This window comes from Nipponia nippon, unplaced genomic scaffold, assembly GCF_047370975.1.
Source record: "Nipponia nippon isolate SJK-2023a ecotype South Korea unplaced genomic scaffold, ASM4737097v1 scaffold_5, whole genome shotgun sequence".
NCBI classification, from domain to species: domain Eukaryota; kingdom Metazoa; phylum Chordata; class Aves; order Pelecaniformes; family Threskiornithidae; genus Nipponia; species Nipponia nippon.
The window spans coordinates 70,322,695-70,344,148 of NW_028262369.1; the positions used below are offsets into that span (position 1 = coordinate 70,322,695).

General features: G+C 39.8%; 1 protein-coding gene across 8 annotated transcripts in view; it reads right to left on the reverse strand.

Moving 5' to 3' along the window:
- Positions 1-234: 234 nt before the first annotated feature.
- ALS2 (alsin Rho guanine nucleotide exchange factor ALS2) overlaps positions 235-21,454 on the reverse strand; it is a 46,887-nt gene continuing 25,667 nt past the window's right edge. For 6 of the 8 annotated variants that reach the window (XM_087733617.1, XM_087733621.1, XM_087733618.1 and 3 more), the window contains 15 exons: positions 19,910-20,008; positions 18,095-18,259; positions 15,620-15,731; positions 15,217-15,294; positions 14,963-15,096; positions 12,668-12,856; positions 12,273-12,390; positions 11,563-11,720; positions 10,714-10,836; positions 9,483-9,659; positions 9,045-9,090; positions 7,324-7,385; positions 6,547-6,696; positions 6,142-6,238; positions 3,417-4,727 (listed from right to left, as the gene is read on the reverse strand). In XM_087733617.1, coding sequence (XP_087589743.1) covers positions 4,689-4,727; positions 6,142-6,238; positions 6,547-6,696; positions 7,324-7,385; positions 9,045-9,090; positions 9,483-9,659; positions 10,714-10,836; positions 11,563-11,720; positions 12,273-12,390; positions 12,668-12,856; positions 14,963-15,096; positions 15,217-15,294; positions 15,620-15,731; positions 18,095-18,259; positions 19,910-20,008 — 1,747 coding nt within the window. In that variant the 3' untranslated portion in view covers positions 3,417-4,688. Of the gene's footprint in view, positions 397-1,802; positions 2,205-3,416; positions 4,728-6,141; positions 6,239-6,546; positions 6,697-7,323; positions 7,386-9,044; positions 9,091-9,482; positions 9,660-10,713; positions 10,837-11,562; positions 11,721-12,272; positions 12,391-12,667; positions 12,857-14,962; positions 15,097-15,216; positions 15,295-15,619; positions 15,732-18,094; positions 18,260-19,909; positions 20,009-21,454 lie in introns of those variants that run through there. The other 2 variants (XR_015699074.1, XM_087733623.1) reach the window with 2 other exon arrangements.

Below are 21,454 nucleotides of genomic sequence, written 5' to 3' on the forward strand. Positions count from 1 at the left end.
GAGAAAGGTCAGAGTTCAAACAAACTTATCACTACTACTGCGCCTTCATTTCCTGAGACTTCTGTCTAGGCAGAGTATAAGGCCAGAGCTCAGGGTCTGCTCATTCCAGGCATCTAAACAAATCAGATGGAAGTTCTTACTAAAAGGCTTACCTGACTAATCTCCCAGCCAGTGCGAGGTCCTTCCCATTCACATGTATTGCACGCAGTTACAGATGCTCATTAATAGATGTCTCTCCTTGCCTGCTATTAGGGACAGAACTGGATATCCATGCTGAGCGTGCCTGAATTTAGAGTCAAAAGGAGTCTGTCACCGCACGTCTACAAACATCAGTTATCCCAAAGTTGGGCTACAAGGCTGACTTCCTTCAGCAGCAGAATATGAAATTCCTTGACCCTGTTTGTCAGACAGACCAGAAGATCTTACTGATACAAGGCTGGAGTTGCAAGGGAACCCAAGCCCCGCTTTTAATACAGTTTTCAGAATTGTCTCTAAATGGATAATTTTGGGTGCCGTCAAGCCTCTAAAGGGGACAACACCAGAGAATCTGACATTCAGAACATCAGCCCCCCTGCTCTTATAAGCTGCTTTGGTTAACGTGCTTGACAAGGTTACTGAGCACTTTTAACAAGGAAAACTACTCATGTCTTTAGATTTGGCAAAATTAATGATTTGGCACATTGAAGACTGCAAATTAGCTTGAGGGCAGGGAACAGCGAGAAAGCTTTTATTGCAAATAAGCCACTATAAGTCAGCAAACCGAGCAGGCAAAAAAATGGTAATAAGAGACACTCGGCATCTCTCAAATGACGTGCCCTATGCAGGACTTTTTCTGTTCTGCATTAAATAAACTTCATTAGGCTAGTCTCATCACTGAACTGTCAGCTTCTTTTTCTAGTCAGTGTAAAAAAACCATCTTGCTTTTTGTACACTTTTTGCGACTTGAAAGTGTTTTAACTAAAAAAGCAACCCTAAACATTAGTGGAATAAATTGACACGTTTTAAGCAAAGGTTGAGACTTGTTTGCAACAGATGTAGGTAATCACACCTGCATAGGTAAGGTTGCCGACGGAACAAATTACACTCGTACTTTTTGTAATCAGATATATTCAGTAATGATTCATTCTGCCTCCCTCTAAAACAAAAGCTTACAGCTCCAGTTGTGGCCCAAGTATCTTGTTTACGTGGGGGTAACTCTCACGAAAGCATCGCTTCCTAAAAGAGCGGCGCACTCAGAGCGGAATACCTGGGCGCAGCACGCTGCCGTCACGTGAGGCAGCCAGCTTTACTTGCCGCTGCTTACTGCCAACAGCTTGGGCTTACTGAAAAAAACCCAAACCAAACAACAACCGCCTGACAACATCAACACATTGATACTAAATCAACTTACAAGTACATGGCTCGGTAGTTCAAAGGAAGGATTTGTTTTACAGTCCCCTCTCAGTCGCATGTCTTTCCTCTATATTACCTCTCGCCATACCAGAACAGGTAGTTCCCTTAACTGCTTCTAACAACAAGAACGCTTAGGAAGCGAACCTGCTTTCGGCGGAGGAAGTCCATAACGTATAGCACCTGGCATTTGAGTCAGAATACTTTGTGAAGATGAGGAGTGAGTAAAAAATTCATTTGAGCTCCTACTCCCTGTTCACACATATCTCTAATATTTAGTTAATGGGAACTAAACAGATATCGTAAGTTTAATTAGCTTTGCTGTAGCTAGGAGAAGAAACTAATTTCACAGTTGCATAGGGGAAATACATCTGTGCAGTACAATGGTTGCAGTACAGTGCATATTTTCTTACCTGCAAACACCGCAGAATACACCATGTTCAGCTCGCGCAGAATTTCCAGAGGGAAAGCGTATTTGCTGGATGTTAGCAGAGCAAGTAACCTCACCGCTCTAGCTAATCTATGGACATCCTCTCCTTTCTAATCCGCAGAAACCTAACCTTAGAACTACTCATTACCAGGGAGAAGAGAACAAATCCCCTTAACCCTTTTCTTGCATAAAAAGCCTACTTTAAGTTCTCTCTCACTTAAGTAGTTTCTTATTCTCAGCAACTTTCCTAGTCAATAGGGCACTCATCTCTTAGGGTCTGTCTTCAGCTACCATGCCTGCAATTACGACGAGAAGCTGTAATACTCTAACATTGATCTTCTGTGGCTGGCTACAAGATTTCTGCTGCAGCACAAGAAATATCCGGCTTTCAGTTTAAGGGGAAAAAAAAAAAAAAGGGAAAAAGAAAAAAAAAAATGAGAAAAAAGTAATTACCATGAAGCAATACAGCCAGAGAAGTCCTGCAGGTTAACTCATTTCTTTGTTAGCTACAGAAATACACAAATCAAAGCTGGTCTGTAGTGATTTCCTAATGCATCACAGCCCACGTAGGCTGCAAAGTGGAATCTGTGTCAGAAGCACGTTTAATCCTAGGATTCTCTTCAGCTAATAACTGAGCTATATATCAGAAAGACCCAAAATAATCCAGCCCAGGTTGCCTGCCTCCATTAATCAGCAAGTTAAATTCATATGCGATATCACTACTTTTTTAAGAGGCTGCGTGTATGTGTGTATATATATATACACACACACACATATATATGTAAAGGCAGATGTATTCTTTGGTTTTTTTTAGTTATCAACTTTGCATCATTCACAGTGATTGAATTTAAACATTTGAGGGTGCTACATATTTGGTAGATACGCCTCCTTCTTGAAAGGCAGAAAGATTATGGAAAAACTTCCCATTTCTAGTTACAGTTTAAGGCACAGATGTCGGAGTAAGGTCATATGAAACAAAGCTTTTTGCATGTCAAAGCTGAAGATTAAAATCATTCCTTTTTTCTGAAACATCTAAAGACAACAAACACTGCCCCTGAACAACCTGGTTTTAATGATTACACTCCTACAAAAGGTGAAATAAATCCTGAATTCAGGTCTTTGCAGATGAAGGTTACTGCCATTGACTTACTCAGCTGTTCAGCATAGCTCCTTTTCAAAGAGCAGCTCTGCTCCTACAGGTTTCAGTTAAATATTTTTTGTGCATTGAGTTCTAAGAGAGGATTGCGTGGAAAGACTGCATCTAGCACAAAAGATGAAGTGTTTGAATTCCTGCCTTATGCTTCATTGTGCTCTCCACCCTTACTTATGCATCTCCCCCCCCTTCTCAAACTAACTTCTTTTTATAGCTTCTCTTTTATTCATATGATTGCTTATCTCTCCTCAAATTATTCAGTGTAATTTAAAAATAAGATTAAGCTAACAGAAAATTGTTTGCAAACATGAAGTCTATTATCTCTATTTTCTATTATCTTTATAGTCTGTTATGAGTATAACAAGTAGAACAATAGTTTTAAACATCATCTTCCCAGAATTACTCTTTCCCTTTCTCTGATAGAACTAAAAATAATTTCAGAAAGACCAATCTTTTTTACTTTATTATGAAAATTGCTACATTACAGTCACTGTTCAAAACAGTATTTTGACACATGGTTTCTTTCCATTTAGGTGCCAATACACAAGTCATGTTTACTATTTCAAAAATATGATTAGCATTATCTATGGTAGTTTGACATAACTTAAGCCATTATAACATTCTATAGTCTATTCCTCCCTCCCCCTTTTTGAGTCAGCCATGATAAAGAACAGCACCTACAATACCCAAATTATCCACCAGTGTTATTGGTATAAATGAAGTTAACCATAAACCACAGAACACCACACACACACACACACACACACACACACACACACAAATCCCCCCAGGGAAATTACTTGTTCTCTACATGTTCAAAAATGCAACAAGGTTAGCTTTCACTCTGACACATAAGTTAACAGGCAAAAAGTCTCAAACCTAATCCATTGTCAGCTTGTTCAAGAGCACGTTCCCATCCTTCTGTCGCATGGGCTTCCAGAGAAAGTCTTTGTCCTCAGGCCTCAGGGTCATGAACTGAACACTACAGATTCCAGGTGTTTAATTCAGTGCCAAGATTTGAAGTGGTCAGTGCCTTTTATTTATTTCATAAACAGAAAGAATGGTGAATGCCTTTATACTTATAATTGTAGCAAACAGGGAAGTCCATAACAGTGTGATTATTTCCACAACAGTATTTCCAATTGCATTTGGCAATTCTCTTCGACACAGACGCCTCAAAGCCTTTACAGCCAAACACACTATAGGTTACCCATTATAAATACTAACATATTTCTATTTTTTAAATAAACAAACAAACATAATAGCTTAATTCAGGAAGACTGAATGGTTCTGTGGTGCAATTCATTCTCTTTAAATGTCTCTGTTGACAAACCAGGAATAATAAAAACAAACCCACTGCTTTAGAAGCCATGCAGTCCAGACTTTCACATGTACTCTATGTAGATGCCATGCCTTTTTGCAGCATTGTTAATTGAAAAGGAGTAAATAATCTTTCTGTTAGAACAGGAAATTATTTCTTCTTGGCAAGTACTTGACAAACCAAGTCTCTAGCTTCATCGTCACTTCATAGATAGCCTCTGGCTGCAGTTTTCCAATCTGAGAACTGAAAGTTCAGAAGAAACAACTGAGTATTTTCATCTGTAACAACAGAACTGCAACTGAGTATTTTCTAAGTGCCATTTCAAGGAAGAAAGTGGGTATTCGTGAAGCTCCACTGAGTAGATTATCCCACAGAGCCAGGTCGTGAATGATGGTCTAGGTAAGCTTTTCGTGTTGAATCTGGTAGTAACATGCCTGAATTAAAACAAAGTGCAGTTTAGCATACATACCAGTTCTCAGCAAGCTGATAGAGCATCGTACACAAAAAGGTTGATTTTTTTTTTTTCCTATCCAAGAAAACAGAGGACTAGGCTTTCTACAAGCAGTGATGATACAGTGACACTCAACACATGAGAATCTTCTGATATGTAAACTAGCAAAAAGAACAACAGGAGATTTTAAGTTAGAAATTATGTCCAACTCTTAATGAAGCAAGATAGCATGATTTGGGACTCTGAATACTTCCACGGCTCACAGCTTTGCCAAGATGAAGTACGTTTTTTTGCTCACAAGTCTCTTTGCCCTTTGACAGAAGGGCCCCCAAAAAAATATTTTCTTACAGGACAAGGATGCAGGAATTAAGCGTTTCAAAAGCACTCCGACTGAAAAGCAAAGGTTTCTGTCATCTGGATAAATACCCTGACCTGCTGCGTGATAGCTATTCACTCCTTAATGCTGGTTCAAATATGCATTGGGTCAGCCGTGACCAGAGACTTAATAAAAATGTCTTGGACAACACCTCCACTCATGGAAAATAAGATTCTGCTTCTACTACATAGATTCTTTGATAAATTTTAACCAACTCAAACCTCCCCCTTTTGCAGCACTATAAAAATAACAGGTATGAAAAAAACCTCTGCACCCAACCCTTTCCAATTTGCACAGAGAGAAAAATACAGTCATGTTCACCTAGCAGCTCAGCTTCAGATTTTTATTTAAGTTTCAGGTTAACATCCTCCCTCCAAAACTACCCCACAAAAAAGCTCCACACAGCTGAATTGTCACAAGACCCACTTGTTTGAACAGTTTTGAGGTGCCAAAACAATTCGGTATTTCCATTATGGAGGTCCTAGTGTACACAAAAGGATATTCATCAAAACAGATTCTCTCCCTTTTTCCATACTTCAAAAGAGAAGAACACTAAATAGAATGTGGAGAGTGACACAGTGAAAAGATTTTTTTTTTATTTCTTTTTGCAAAATTGAATTCCTGAAGCATCTTGATGTAATGTTAGACTTAAACATTATTGGAACGGCTAATCTCCAAAGTAGCACTTCATTCCAATTTTTATAAAGGGAATATAAGGTTTGTTATGTTGCGGGGGAACAACAAGCTACAGGTGAGCATTCAGAACAGTCAACAGCAACCAATATTACATTTGAATAAAGTACAATTGCACATTGCACCATTTTATTAGCAGTACCTGCAATTGTTAGGTTATCCTAAGCTCTAAGTTAAGTTTCCTTGCTCATTCTAGCTAAAAACTTCAATAAAAATGTCAAAAAAGTTACTACCTAATGTTCATACAATTGTTCTAAGCTGATCATCATTGCTCAAGGCTGATTAATTTCCAAAGAAAGCTTTTAATAACCCTGAATAATTTTCATACCTTCAAGGTAGTGAACATGATGCCTTGCTCCCCATGCTGCAGATAAGGATCCATCAGGTCTTCGATTAAGTGCACCTCAGACCCCAAATTCCTTATCCTGTCACGTGGGGGAGAGAGAAAGAGAATAGGTGAACAAAAGATACCATTATAATGTTTTTACTTTTTGTACATGGTGTTGTGCAGGAAACATGCTTTTCCCTAACCTCGTTCTGAGGTCACAGCCATTTCACAGTTAACTGTTCAAAATTTTTTCAGGCCAAAGCAAACAGCCAAAACGGAAAATTTGTTAAGTTACAAAAAGCTAGCATGTAGTCCTATAGCGAGAAGCAGGAGTGTTTAATACAGGTAAAAGTACTCATACTGCCTGTGCTCAGCTTATGACTGATGCCGCTCTTGGTTGCCTACCTGGCTCGTAGCACCACATAGAGAAAAACGGGAAATAAGTCATCCATGGACCACAGAAAATCTTCCTGAAGAGTCTCAAGTACATTCTGAGAGATCTCTTCAAAAGTCTGCTGGATCACCTTCAGCTTGTCAGCTGGGGTAAAGGTGGTACTGTTTGGAGAGCAAGAGCAAAACAGGGTAACAAGAAGTTGTTACATACCTGCATCTAAATTAGGAAGACAATTTGCTAGCTAGCATGCCCCCGTGCCCCAGAAGGTAAGCCAGATCATTCACACCACAAGAGTCACGGCTGCCAAGGCTGCGTAGTACCCCAGGCTGTTAACTACTGCAAGTGAGACTGTCTTCACAGTTTTAAGATGTTTTAACATAGTGGTAAAGGGGGAAAAAAATCCTTTTTAAATCCCTTTTAATTTCTACTTATATTCTTACAGCGGAATTCCTTATGTCAGCTAGCAGACACAGAAAAGCTCCCCATACACAGGTCATCTTGCCATAACTGTTTAGAAATTCACATGTATATTTGATCAGACATCCTCACGCTTTTGATTCTGAACGGCGTCCTATGGACACATCTCCGTCACATTTATGAGGCGTTACTTCATTCCCCATTGGGAGAACTTGCTAACATTTTTAGTAGGAACGCTGAAACCTCTTGGTGACCTCTCTTACAAAGGTGAGCAAAGAAAAGGTGACAGGTAAAGGATCACAATCAAGTAAACCAGATACTACTATAGCAGGAACAGTAAAAACAGTAACAGACAAATTTCAGAGAATTACCTGATTTGCTGTAAACATTCGACTGCAGAGGCAAAGCAGGCATCTTTTGTATTTGATGATACCTGTGTAATCATGAGAAGATTTATCACGCAGGTTTAACGACCCCACTATTCAGCAGCAGAAGAAAAGCAGCATATCATGCAACACTGGCATAAAAAGGTTTTTTTTTTGGTTTTCCAGTGCAAAGAAAGGGGAATGTGCCTGGGCGCTAAAGTCACCCAGGAAATCTGCCTATATATAATTTGTATTAGTTTCATTTAAAATTCAGGAAAGCCTGTACTGAATTCCTTGGTATGTTACGAGAATCAGTGACAGTTTTGGGTATCTTCCAGGTCAAGTAAGACTGAGAATCATTAACTCTTAATGGTTAACAATCAAGAGGGAACCGTAAGACTGGAACGGTTGAAACCTAGAAAAGTCATAGCAGTCAATAATCAGAGACTCAGGTTTGGAGCAAACAGACAAGAACAAATATAAATATTAGCTCTTAACATGCAACCGAGCCTAAGCCTTTCTGAATGGAGCAGGTAGAGAATGGATGGATGCAAAAAGACCTAGAGAAATTCACAGTAATGAGGAAACTGGACAGAGGAGAGAAGCAGATAAACATGACGTCTTGGCTAAAAACATCCTGTTTAATTGAAGGAGTGACCTGGCAAATAAGGTAAGTGGCTGCAGAGAGCATCATATACTGCATAATTCAGAGAAGACACGTGCCACATAGTGGCACAGTGGAGGGGCTCTACTCTGTAACCAAAAAAACCAGTCAGAAGTGTGAAGGATTCAGACAGCCAGCAAGAATTTTGCCCAGTACCTAAAAATACAAAAGATCTGAAGAAACTCAAGAAACGTGTTATTGCTGGATTTTGTAACATTTAAAGTCTGAGTGGAGGTTTGCATCATGTGAAACTTCCAACTTCACGATTTGGGAAAAAGGGAACTTGTCTTGCTGGGAACCCAGAGCCCCAGGGGTGGGGTTCAGCAGCAGTTTTGGTTATTATTACAAGCTTGCAACACTCAATCTCTATCGAGGGATATCGGCTCGTCTGTGTGCAGCAACTACTATGATGAAAGCCATGCTTCCGATTATTACAGACTTTGCGCAAGCCACAGTTATAAAGAGGGACGTGGTGGTCTGAAGGCAAGAGTATCTAAGTGATTATAAGAAATTGAAAATTTCAGATAAAAGTATACTGATTCATAAACAGCCATAATTTAAAGTATACTGTAAACATTCAAATTGTTCAAAGTTATGATTATTAAACCACTCTTACTGGAGCACAGAAATCGAGTACTACACTATTAGCATCTAAGACCAGCGTTCAGCCACTTTCAGCAAGATAACGATTAAGAATAAAAGCCATACAATTCTTCTCCTAATCAGAAAGCATACATGGTATAACTCTCTTAAGCAGCTTGGAAATTTCCTTGGTAGACTTTTATTCTCACATTTTCATAATTGGAGACCAAGCAAATGTCTTCCTGAATTAGAATTCATTACAGAGTAAGACAGTAAGTGACAAAGCTGGACTGACGGCTATTGGAAGAAATCACTAAGGTAGCTTTTAAGTGGCAGGCAAATTTTAAGGAAACAACATAGCATAGCGTCTCTTCAGCAAAAAAGCCTGGTCAAAAATTCTTTGACTGCTTCTTCATGATCTCAGCTTCTTGAAAGAAGCACTGGGCAAAGCATGCTGTAAGTCAAGGCCCAATGAACATACCTTTCTACTCTCTCCAAGGACGGATACAGTTCCTGGCCAAAATTTCCTGCAAGAAACCCAAGGTGGTCTATTGAGAGAGCATAGTCTTAAAGTGTTTTTCACCTTACGACAATGCAGTCATCATGTTCTTCTACGAGATACAACAGCTCTTTCTACAGAATCAACTACCTCTAGCGCAAACAGCCGGAAAATAGCCTAATTTGAAAAGCCTCACTGGTTTTATAGCAATGCCAATTTTTTTTTTCCTTTCCCTCCCCCTTTTTGGAAGTGGGAAGTTTTGATTCACTCTCTCAACCATACTAACTAGCTTGAAGATACGTTTAGATGGATTGTAATCAAAGAAAAACACTTTAGACAATAGGGTTTTTTCAGTTGCTTTATCTCATTACATGCCATAATCTTTTTCTAAGTTCTGTTTTATTGTTGAAGCATACTCACGCTTGCACTCCAAGAAAACTTAGAAGAGCCATATCGGTTTGTTTGTTTAGACGTAAAACACATTCCCAGTAAATATCTTCCTCACGCTCGTTGTCTAAGGCATACAACATAAACAGAGGAGGATAGAGTCGTGGCAGTAATACAGGGAGCAGCAAGCCAAAACTGGTTACCACATAGCTATAAAAAACAGAGAGGGGGGTGGTTTGAAGAGGAAGACATTTTAAAAACCTAATTATCTATAAAAACTGAATGAAAAAGAAATCATTGCAACAAATCTTTCATTTAGTGTGAGCCTATTCTATGAGGGATAAGAATAATAAGGTAAGTATAAATCCATCAAACAGTATCTGTACTAAGAAATACTTAGGAGTAATTTTCCTTTACGGTGCACATCCAGGTGGTTTTGGGGCAGAGGCAGTGGTTGTGGTGCAGGCTTTTTCTGGGTTTTGTGTTTTAAACAGAACATCAGCTTTCTTCCTTGTATAATGTAAAAGCTGAATATTGTACTATATTATAGTTTGAGTTTTACCTGTATCTTCATGCTAATCATTTAGCCCCCATTCTGAGCCGCTTTGCTGACAGCTGAACTTCACCTTCAAAGCACAATCTAGAAAACAGGCTAAAAGCCATGAAGTTATACCTGACCTAGCTCCACACACACACACTCCAGGCTTCATAAAGTCAGCATTTGCTTGGCATCAAGCTGTAATCCTAACAGGGAAAGCTGAACTCAAAGTGCTTACTAATACCATCTGCCCAGGTCATTGGAGCCTCTCTCAGAAGGCTCTCTCTACTGGTCCCTCTTCCTTGTTCAGCTACACCTGAGGCTGCTGTGGACAGGACAGCGATGGACCCAAGGGCGAGCTCCACGCGACTGGCTATTTGTGATGCAGTATATGTGCACTGGAGCTGCATTACCCCAGTGCTCATATCCCAAACAGTTTTCTGAAGCCCAGGCCCAGGCCTGAACTTGTTTACACACAACAGACAAAAGCAAGTTTGGGCTTAAGTAACGAATCATTGCATGGAACAAGGATGAAATGCTTGTTGCAACCATCATGTGGAAGCTTGCTTATCAGAATCTGTCATCAGAACCAAAGGAAAAAAAAAATCTGCTTATATCCATCAGTTAAACATGTGCTTATCTTTCTTCCCCCACCCAAGAAAAAAAACTGTGAACAGAAATAAAAATGCAGCCTTCCTCAGTTCAGTTTTTTTTGCCTTCATGTACCCCGGCTCAGGAGATTCTGATCTGGAGTCAGATTTCCCACTGCAAAACGATCGCCTTCCCTTTGTCTCTGTTGCCACAAATGGAATTGTGCTGCCCTCTTCCGGAAGATCAGGAAACAAGAACCTAAATGGCAATACACATAATGTATGATTTCATTTCATGAAGTTTCTACAAATCACAGCATTCGAAGGCAAGATTGGAGAGGAAAGAAAAGTCAGCTGAAATAATACCTGGTGGACTAAGACAGCATAGCTAACAGATGTACGGTACCATCTCCCTGGAAGAAAACTTATGAAGGCTAACCCCTCCAATGCCCAAGACACCTTTCCTACCTAGACATCACTTCCCTCCAGACGAGGCTTCTAATGGTTAATAATTTGGAGTATTTCTGCTTTCAGATTGGCAGGACCCAATTAAAGCTGTAATTGCTTTCAAGAATCTAAGCAAACGCTTCATGGGAACATTGCTCATCCACGTCGGCAAGAACTTCAATGGAATACACTGCGAGTCCCCGTCCTCACTATTCTTTTATACCCTTTGAACACTGTCTTTTCACAGCATGGATACCCAGAGACACGAAATTGGAAATCCCCATTCAAGACGAGCTTCCTACAGCCATATTTTGAAGTACAATGTAGGATGTAATACACCGTGGTGAAGATTTTAGTTTTTCTATTTTGACAGAATATTCAAGACTCCTTAAAAAGGTTAAGGAAAATATAAGCAACACCCAAAACAGACTAAAGATACTGGCACACTTGGACTGCCTAAACACTAGACAGTTTCAGTACACGAGACATCTTTAATTAATTCAGCAGTAGTTTGACTTGAAAATTAGAGTCTCATTACCTAACCAGTTGGAAGATGCGTTTGAGGTAGGACTTTATCTCTCTTACAGCCTCCTGCAGTAATCGTCGATTAGCTCCTACTCCAACATAGGTCATTCTGTAGACAGCTACGAGTGTTTCCACCAGCTTGCCCAACGGATGGAGAGGAGTATCACAAGCCTGAGGTGAAAGATATTAATTGGCCAGTCAGACAGGTCAACGCCAGACAAAAAAAAAAAAGGAATTTAAGAGAGATGGGTCAGAGGTCCAACAACAGGCTTTGAAAAAGGATATTACAGATAGATCAAAAAGTGAGCTATATTTAACAAATCGCCACTTGGATGATAAAATTTATGTATTAGCTGAAGACAGCTCAGAGAGGAGTCAAGACAGTACAAGAACTTGTGCTACTACTTTAACAGTCATCTGTTAAAATTAACATGCAATAATTAGCAAGTATTTCAAGATGCTTTGCTGGGATCCAATGTATAAGAATTAAAACAGTAGCTGAGCAGAAACTGACTTTAAGACAGTATCCATTAGGTATATAATGATTTTGGTCTTAGTTGTGGATTTTAATTCAATAAATTAGGAAGTTATGAGCAAACGTGAATGAATACAACAGGGATGACAAGAGTGCAAATATGGAAGGAATTAAGGAAAGCTATTACAAAGTGAGCTTGACATAATGCCTTACCAACAAGCTATGTGAGCATTGGAGAGTCACAATACCTTTATCAAATATTTTTTTATATTTTCATATTTTTCCAGGGTGAAGGCACCAACGTGTTGTGGAATGAACTCCAAGCTTTCCAGTGTCTGAGTATGTGAGCGGCTCAATAATTCTGGGCTGCAGTTATAAAAAGGACAAAGGCATGGTACAGATTATTTATTAGACATACAGTAGGAAAAAACCCTGAAGCTAACAACTGAACTAATTCTAAACATCAGTATGTCCCCGAAAGGGTTTATAGTGCAGAGTATTAAGAGTTCTGATTTTGTTTAGGATTTGTTGTTGTTTTAACTGAACTTTCACAGTTAGAGTTTCTCGTCTAGAGTAGAGTGTGATTCCAGTTTCTTTCTCAATACTTTCTTCATCTTGCTGACTACATTCTCTAGGAACCAACCTGTCTTTGTGTTGCCGTCGGTTGGTGGTCAGGGCCACCGCAATGTTGTCCCAAGCCTTCCATCTGTCCCCCTGGCCCGGGCTCTCACAACCAAGCTGGTTCCAGCATTCATCAAATACTGCCTTCCATTTCTCATCGGGAGGCACTGCCAGGATCCCAAGTTTCCGCCTAATAAGATGACCAGTTAGTCTGTTAAAATCAAACAGTCGTGAAACAACACATTCAGCTATGAAAACCACCTATGGCTAATGCCAATATCTCATACTATTTTACCAAGAGCTGATATACTTAACAGTCTCTACTATGAACCAAGTTTATCACTAGCAGTAAGCCTAGAACCTACTATTTAATTGTCTTGACTTTCAACACCTTTTTAAAAGAACTTACAAAAAGTTATACTTACCCTTAAATCTTTTTTCCTTGCTAACATACATTAATCCATGTAACATATTATAATGTTACAAGATTAAAATGTTTTTTATACCTACATGTGGTAACAACTATGAACTTTACTACCCCAGACAAGTCAGTCTTCCTCTTTCTTGTAGTATTCCAGGAAATGGCTTATTTAAGCACAAAAAGGACTGGTTTGATTTCCAAGAAAACAGGATATACTGCACTTAACCGGGCTTATCTTCACCACTGGTATTCATTCAGAAGGCTCAGGACACATTCACGTAGCAAAGACATAGTACAAAAATGTCCCCGATATCTCACTATCCTGGAACGTACAAATAGCACAGCTATACAGATAAATACCAAGAATGGATATATGGCTTCTGCCCCTAAAGTAGTATCTACATATGATGTTGCGTGACATGTTAGGGATGTGCTGGTAGAGAGTAAAACCAGCTCAGGCATCTTTTCACTGACAGCCAATGCTCAGGGATCCCCTGTAGCCAAAGGAAAACCAAGAACTGTTGTTCTCCCTATGCATATATAGATATAGGTATCTCAGACATATAATGAAATTTAGGGCTTTGAAAAGCTTTCATAAAGCAAATAAACGCTGTCAGGGTTAACAGTTCTATCTTGACTTAAATCAAGTGTCAGAAATTGTCAGGCCTTCCATTAATACTTTTCCACCATGTCTGAGATGAGAACTAGCAACACCTCACGCTTCCAGTTTCACAAAGCAGAAAAAGTAGGCTCTAGGCCTTTTCACAAATTATACCAGAAGATTTTCAACTTCGAGAGAGCCTGAAAGAGGTAGATGAAACCCTTATTTCACAAGCAATCTTCACAAATATGTACATACATTTATTCATAGACTCCCTACTGGGGTACAAAGCAGACAGCTGCTAAGGTTGCAAGTGTTCAGTTCAGCAGGGAGGCCTGCTTAACTTTGCATTCTCTTGTAGGTGTCAGCACTGTCAAAAGAAATTACCAGTGAATGCTTCAGGAAGCATACTGAGAAGTAATCTAGGTAAAAACATCAGGGTTGTGTTTCCCATTTTAATCTGAAATTTGAGAGTATGCTTCAAAGATACTGAATCCTGTACAACAATAACTACTATTGTGCACCGGTATATAGTGCTACCGAATACTGAAATGTCACCAACAACTCTTCAAATTTACTTAAATATCTTTTACTCAAAGATATCTCAGTTATGACTTAAATAAAACAAACATGTTTTTTCCCCCCCCAGCAGTAATTAAGCAAATTGACCTAATGTATCTGCTATAAATAGGGTTATATGGATACTTTTCAAATTATCTTTGCCAAGGTCTTAAAATGCTCTCTTTTGCAATTCAGCAGATTTTTCTACTATCTTCTCACGCATTGTGTGGAAGAGGTGTGGTAACTAGCTAATTCTGTCCAAATGTACCCCCACTGGCATTATTAAATGACACATTAAACGAATTAACTTACCAACAGAATAATTGGCAGAAAGCAGAAAGGTCTGTGATTGACTTAATCACTCAAATGTAACTTAGTCTTTCTCAGTACCTCAAAAGTCAGCAGCAGCTGTGAACTCAGATTCTAATAGTTCAGATATAAATAAAAAAAAAATTCTGAGACTGCTACAGGACAGTAGCAGCGTGTTGGCTATCCTGTAATTTCATGCTGTTACTTGCGCATTCAAGTAGTAATTAAAGCAAGAACAGCTACAAAGAAGATTGTTATTTTATTTCCTAAGCAGGAGGGAAGAGGAATGAAAAAGGAAAAGCGTTTTCAAAATCTCACTGTTTCTTTGGAAAAAATATTTTTAACTGGCCTCTGAAAAAAGACAATAGTTACGTTGCGAAGTATCGCTGAACCATATGAGAAATTATTTCTTATTCAACACTCACAGCGCTTTAGGTTTGTCCTTCTCATTCTCATACAAGCTAGGTTTGAAGTAGGTTCCTGTGATTTTTATCCCAGATCCCCATTCTCCACTGAAGAGACCTTCAATATAATCTCCATTTGGCAAGGTCAGTGTTCCCTTGAGAGAAGATAATAAAAAACATAACTGAAATCCAATGGGAGCCAAATTACAAGGAAAGGGACTTGGTTTTTTTTTTTTAGATGGTAACAGTTTGCAAGTGACAACTGTAATACCAACCTTTCCACTCAGAGTCCAGTTATCTGAAAATTCCCCCTCATAGACTGTATCATCCTCAGAAAGCAGAATTCCAGTCCCCTATAAAGAGAGTCATAAAGAACACAAAGCAGGAATTACAACAGAAGGCCAGACCGCAGATCTAAAGGTACACGGAAAAACCTTTTACTAATTCTTAGCAAATAATAATTTTTTTAAAAGTAGTTTCTGACGTAGTCCTAGGTGAAACAGAGCAGGGATTATAAAGACAGTTTAAAAAGCCAGGATAATAGAATATTAGAAGAACAGAAGGTTTACACAGCCTAACATACGCTCATCTACCCCAGAAAGCTACCACACTTAGAGGTAAAGTCACTATAGCAGAGAGGAAAAGTCACTATAGCAGAGAATTCAGTGTTCGACTCACCATCATTTTGTTGGTGCTGAAGGCTCCTTCATAATACAGTCCAAACTGAGTAACCACAACACCATTGCCCTGGCAAAGATCATCTTGCCACATTCCCATATACTTTTCTCCTCTGAAGAAAAATGAAGTAGGAAGAATACAGTCTAAGTAGTACATTTATATCCTTTCTTTGGCTTTACTGTGAAATTTGACCATGACAGAAACCATTAGAAAAGAGTCATACAGCACTTGCTTCAGGTCTGTCAATCTAGTTTCACTAGCTTCATGGAAATAAAGACTCTTTTTGATAAACTATCATGAACTTCCTTGCACAATGTTCGCGTTACAAATCGGCCACATCCAAGCAAACTGTTCCTGATGATCTGAAACAATGCTGAAGCCTAGTTAAGCCCAGTTCCTATCTAAAGGAACCTGGGTAGTAGCTACAGCACATAAGAAACAGGGAAACTTGTTAGCTGATCTGGATCAGCTTTATCTAAGATTTAAGTTGCATATGAAAGGGGATCTTCAGCTTCATCAGGCATCTACCTGAGGTATTTAACAGTTATTTAGAAAAGATGCAAGAAGCTTATTTTAGGCTTTTTTTTTTTTTTGCCAAAGCTTTTGATTTCTTTACCTAAACTCAGATGACTCAAATTGAGAGGACAATAAATGGAAGAAACCAAGCTGTTCTACTTGGGGGATAGGAGGGAGGCCTACAAAGTCATATACGACATGAGAGTACAAAAAGTGTAAGGAAACAGATCACGTTGTAGAAAGTTTCTGGATAATAGCCTAACCAAGGTCATGCCATAAAAAATTATTAGACAACTAAAGATTGCTCACAAGTAAACATCAGCCTCTTTCAGACGACTATTTAAAGCACGTTTTTGTGAGTGTAAGTCCACAGCGGTCAGGCTAGAGTGTTTGAAACTAAGTGCAAGTCCCAAATATTTCAAAACAACCTATTCTTCCAGTTCTGAAAAAGAACATTACGTTTTCACCATACAAGTAATTAAAAAAATTAACTTGTCTAGGACATTTTTGTTTGCTTTTAGAGGGAAACTAGTGATTGAGTTAATAGAACTGTGCTTATTAGAGAGCATTTTCCTTCTAGTATCCAGGAAAAATTATGGTCTTAGGAAAGAGAGCAAGCCCAGCCATTAATCTAAATTCAGAGGTATCTTCCAGGTGATTGGACCCATAACCTAGCAGGATGCCGGTCTGATTCATCATGCCAGCTACAGGGGTGTCTGTTGGGTGAAGGCTTCTTAAAGAGACAGATGCAGCACACTCGGTTACCAGGATGGAAACATAACAGAGTAGAAGTCCCACTTGCTCAAACGACTAGTTTGCAATAATGACAGCAAGTTATGGAGAGTGTCTGCAGCTATTCCCTATTTGTCTGGGATGAAGAATAAGAAGTGAAGAAAACGAATCCTTAGGCCACAAACATATGCACATATCCTTCCCTGAGACCAGAAAGAAAACTACCGTGAGGACATCTTGCTCATATTTGGGTAACTCTGGAATAGAAAGCAAATGCCACACTCCTCCCTCACCATGAACTGCCACTGCATTTACAAATTCTGGAGGTGAGAGGATCTGCGAGGAAAGCTGCTGTCTCTTCAGTTTGTCCTAGGTAAATAAATGACTAAATAAAGTATGTGGAGATATCTTAACACTGTAGTATAAGAACAACCACCACCACTGGAACAAGAGTAGATGCAAAACTGACATCAGGAAATACCTAGAGATGCTACAATAGCTCTCTTTCAGAAAAATATCCATACACGCTCCCACACTTTTTCACCTCCAGACTTTTTACCATTCTGCTTTTTAAGCGGGCTTTCAGTTCAGTTAAACCAAAACCAGTTTTCTTGGGCTCTCACCAAAAGCTCTCTTTTCAGGAAAAAACAGTATTAAATTGGTGACTGAAAAAACCAGACTATATTGATCTATGCTCAGACAGTATTCATTTAGCACACATATTTAGTGCGGTTCTGTTTGAGACCATCATTTCACTGATCTGCCCTGAGAGAAAGCATCTTCCCTCCGCTGCACTGACAGAATAACTCAATGGAAAGCCTGAGCACTAGCTGGAATTCGCCTAGTCCTGTGTATCTGATCACTGAACAACCCAGTCTTATAGGCCTGAGATGAATAAATATTCCTCACATGACATTCATAAAGCTTTCAGCACTCACACAACAAGATACCTCAATAAGAGACCATATTCAGTGCTAGTTTTCAGGCAGGAATATGATAGGAAAGCAAGGCAGAAAAAAACAAAGCAAAACAAAAAACCCCACATTTACTCCAGAAGCAGCACCAAAAAGCAGTCTCTAGACCCTGTTCTTTAGATCATCAACCCAGGAAGCCTAAAGAAAAAAATACATGCACTACTGCTATTACTAACAGATTAAATCCTCTCCTAGTCATCTTGCAATTGTACGTCATACCAGTGTTCAAGGATTTGTGCAACTGAAGCATTACCTTGTGATATCATCAAAAACTCCATAACCACTCTTCTTATCCATTGTCCACTGTCCAATGAACATACTGGGAGAGGAAGAGGTCAGCTTCCCACTGCGTAGCAGACCATGCCCATGACGCATGTTATCCTGAAAACACCCTTCATACACCTCACCAGTAGCATAACTATAATGAAAAAGAGAATAAATAAGATTCCTATAATCTACTTTTCTGTTGGGGTTTTTTTTTGGTTGGTGTTTTTTTGGTGGTTTGGTGTCTCCCCACCCCCCGAACAGATCAACCCTCTCTTTTCCTTGTAGGAATTACATTACAGCCACACCAAGCAGGAACTATAGCAAAAGTATATTTGGGGTAAAAGTCAGCCTTTAATACAAGTCTTTTGATGCTTTGTTGTTTTAAAGCCACTCTCTCCCCAACAAGCAAGGCCATTAGAGGTTATATTTATCTCTCAGAAGAAAGAATCCTCTATTACTGAAACTTAGTAGCAACATTAGAATGGATATTATTAATGGACTTGTGCAAAGCATTTGACACTGTCCTGCAGGACATCCTTGTCTCTAAGTTGGAGAGACATGGATTTGACAGATGGACCACTCAGTGGATTAGGAATTGGCTGGATGGTCGCACTCAAAGAGTTGTGGTCAACGGCTCAATATCCAAGTGGAGATCAGTGATGAGTGGCGTTCCTCAGGGGTCAGTAACATCTTTGTCAGTGACATGGACGGTGGGATCGAGGGCACCCTCAGCAATTTTGCCGATGACACCAAGCTGTGTGGTGCAGTCAACACGCTGGAAGGTAGGGATGCCATCCAGAGGGACCTTGACAGGCTGGAGAGGTGGGCCCGTGCGAACCTCATGAAGTTCAACAAGGCCAAGTGCAAGGTCCTGCACATGGGTCGGGGCAATCCCAAGCACAAATACAGGCCGGGCAGAGAATGGATAGAGAGCAGGTGTGAGGAGAAGGACTTCGGGGTGTTGGTTGATGAGAAACTCAACAAGACCCGGCAATGTGCGCTTGCAGCCCAGAAAGCCAACATCAAAAGAAGCGTGACCAGCAGGTCGAGGGAGGTGATTCTCCTCTTCTACCCCACTCTTATGAGGCCCCACCTGGAGTACTGCGTTCAGCTCTGGGGCGCACAACGTAAGGAGGACATGGACCTGTTGGAGCGAGTCCAGAGGAGGGCCACGAAGATGATCAGAGGGCTGGAGCACCTCTCCTATGAGGACAGGCTGAGAGTTGGGGTTTTTCAGCCTGGAGAAGAGAAGGCTCCAGGGAGACCTTACAGCAGCTTTCTAGTACCTGAAGGGGGCCTACAAGAAAGCTGGAGAGGGAATTTTTACAAGGGAGCATAGTGATAGGACAAGGGCTTTAAACTGAAAGAGGGTAAAGTTAGATCAGATGTAAGGAAGAAGTTCTTCACTATGAGAATGGTGAGGCAGTGGAATGGGTTGCCCAGAGAAGTTGTGGATGCCCCATCCCTGGAAGTGTTCAAAGCCAGGTTGGATGGGGCTTTGAGCAACCTGGTCTAGTGGAAAGTGTTTCTGCCCATGGCAGGGGGGTTGGAACCAAATGATCTTTAAGGTCCCTTCCAACCCAAACCATTCTATCATTCTATGATTAATAACAGAGCACTGTACAGGTATGCATTGTGAGTGATCTACCAAAAGCAAAGGAGGAAATAAGCCAAGCTAACTATAATCACAAGTCTGAAATGTAACAAGAAAGCTACATAGAGAGGCCTGGTAAGCAGCGTGCCAGAGCATCAGCCCTGTTCTCCCTTCTGCAATGACGGCAACACAAGTGCTACATGTTACCTGTAGACTCCATGCCCACACATTTTGCCTTCCTTCCAGTACCCCACGTAATGGTCATCCTTATTCAATGCTTTGTTTGGCACTCTGTATTCACCATACCTGTCAATGCACAGAAATGGAACACAAGCAGCTATAATGCTAACACATTTCATTAAAAACACTAACAGATACATATCACAGACCCATTCTAAAATCAGAATGCTCTGTATCATTTTTAGCATATCCCTTCAACTACAATCATTTCAACTACAATTTTATTTCTGGTGGGGATTTGTTTGCAATATTTCCATCTCCAACAACCCTAAAATCACCAGGGTTAGTTACACTTACTACTAGTTAGTAATTTCACTATGAGGGTGGTGAAACACTGGAATGCATTGCCCAGAGAGGCGGTAGATGTCCCATCCTTGGAAACATTCAAGGCTAGGCTGGATGGGGCTCTGAGCAACCTGGTCTAGTTGTAGATGTCCCTGCCAATTGCAGGGGGGTTGGACTAGGTGACCTTTAAAGGTCCCTTCCATCCCAAACCATTCTATGATATGATTCTATGACCAAAGCTCTAATCTGGTTTTAGAGTTTGACATTATACCAGTAGCTAAGGTGCATTTTAAAAATCTGTCTGCAGCCAGACCACATTTCAATTTCCTCTCCAACTCAATACTTTGAAAATACATCTGGAAGCCAATAGGACTCCTCATATGTTTTTATCCTGCCCAGTACAGACATGTCTGCTCACAAGATTCGTATAAAAATGCCTTTGGAAAGAAGTTAACCTCTTAGCCTCAATACTGCTTTATGTAGATTCTTAGCAATGAAATCCATAGATTAATTGAAAGCTGTGTAATAAATTATTAAGTTACTTTCAAGTGGTCTTATTTGTTTCACCAGATAACCTGATAATGTCTGGGACTTCTGTTCATCCTATTTTCAAACTCCTCTGTGCTATTCAGCTTAATCACCAGGATCACATACTGTCATTAGTTTTGTTTTCATCACCCAAACCCTGAAGTCTCGATTCAAGATTTTATCTCCTTCGTGAATTATTAAACCCTTGCTTTACCAGAAATACAGCAAGGAAAACATTACAGAAGATGCATCACTACATTGTATGAAAAGCACTGCATTTTCTAGAAGGATTAAAAAACCCAATACCAGAACTTTTGAAAGAATATTGCAACACAAAAAGTTAATAGTTACCTATACAGCAGAAAGTTGACTGCAGACTTTTCAATTGGATTCCTCTGCTTAGGAGTTTACACCCACACACCCATTCTTTCTCCTTGGCTGTTTTACCATTTCCTTCCTCCATTCTACAGCTGATTACCCCAATTAATTTCAGTTTTTATGAAAGAGCAAGTTTTTAGTCACACAGTTGCAGAGTCTGTTGTGAAGACAACTAGCATACCTCCAGATAAATGAGAGATTATCTATATATTGACATATATCTATATCTTGTTAACAGACATAACCCTGAGTCAGCAAGATTCACTGCAAACCCTTTAATTAAAAGGTTTTTGTTATTATCATCTCCTACAACAAAAGCTA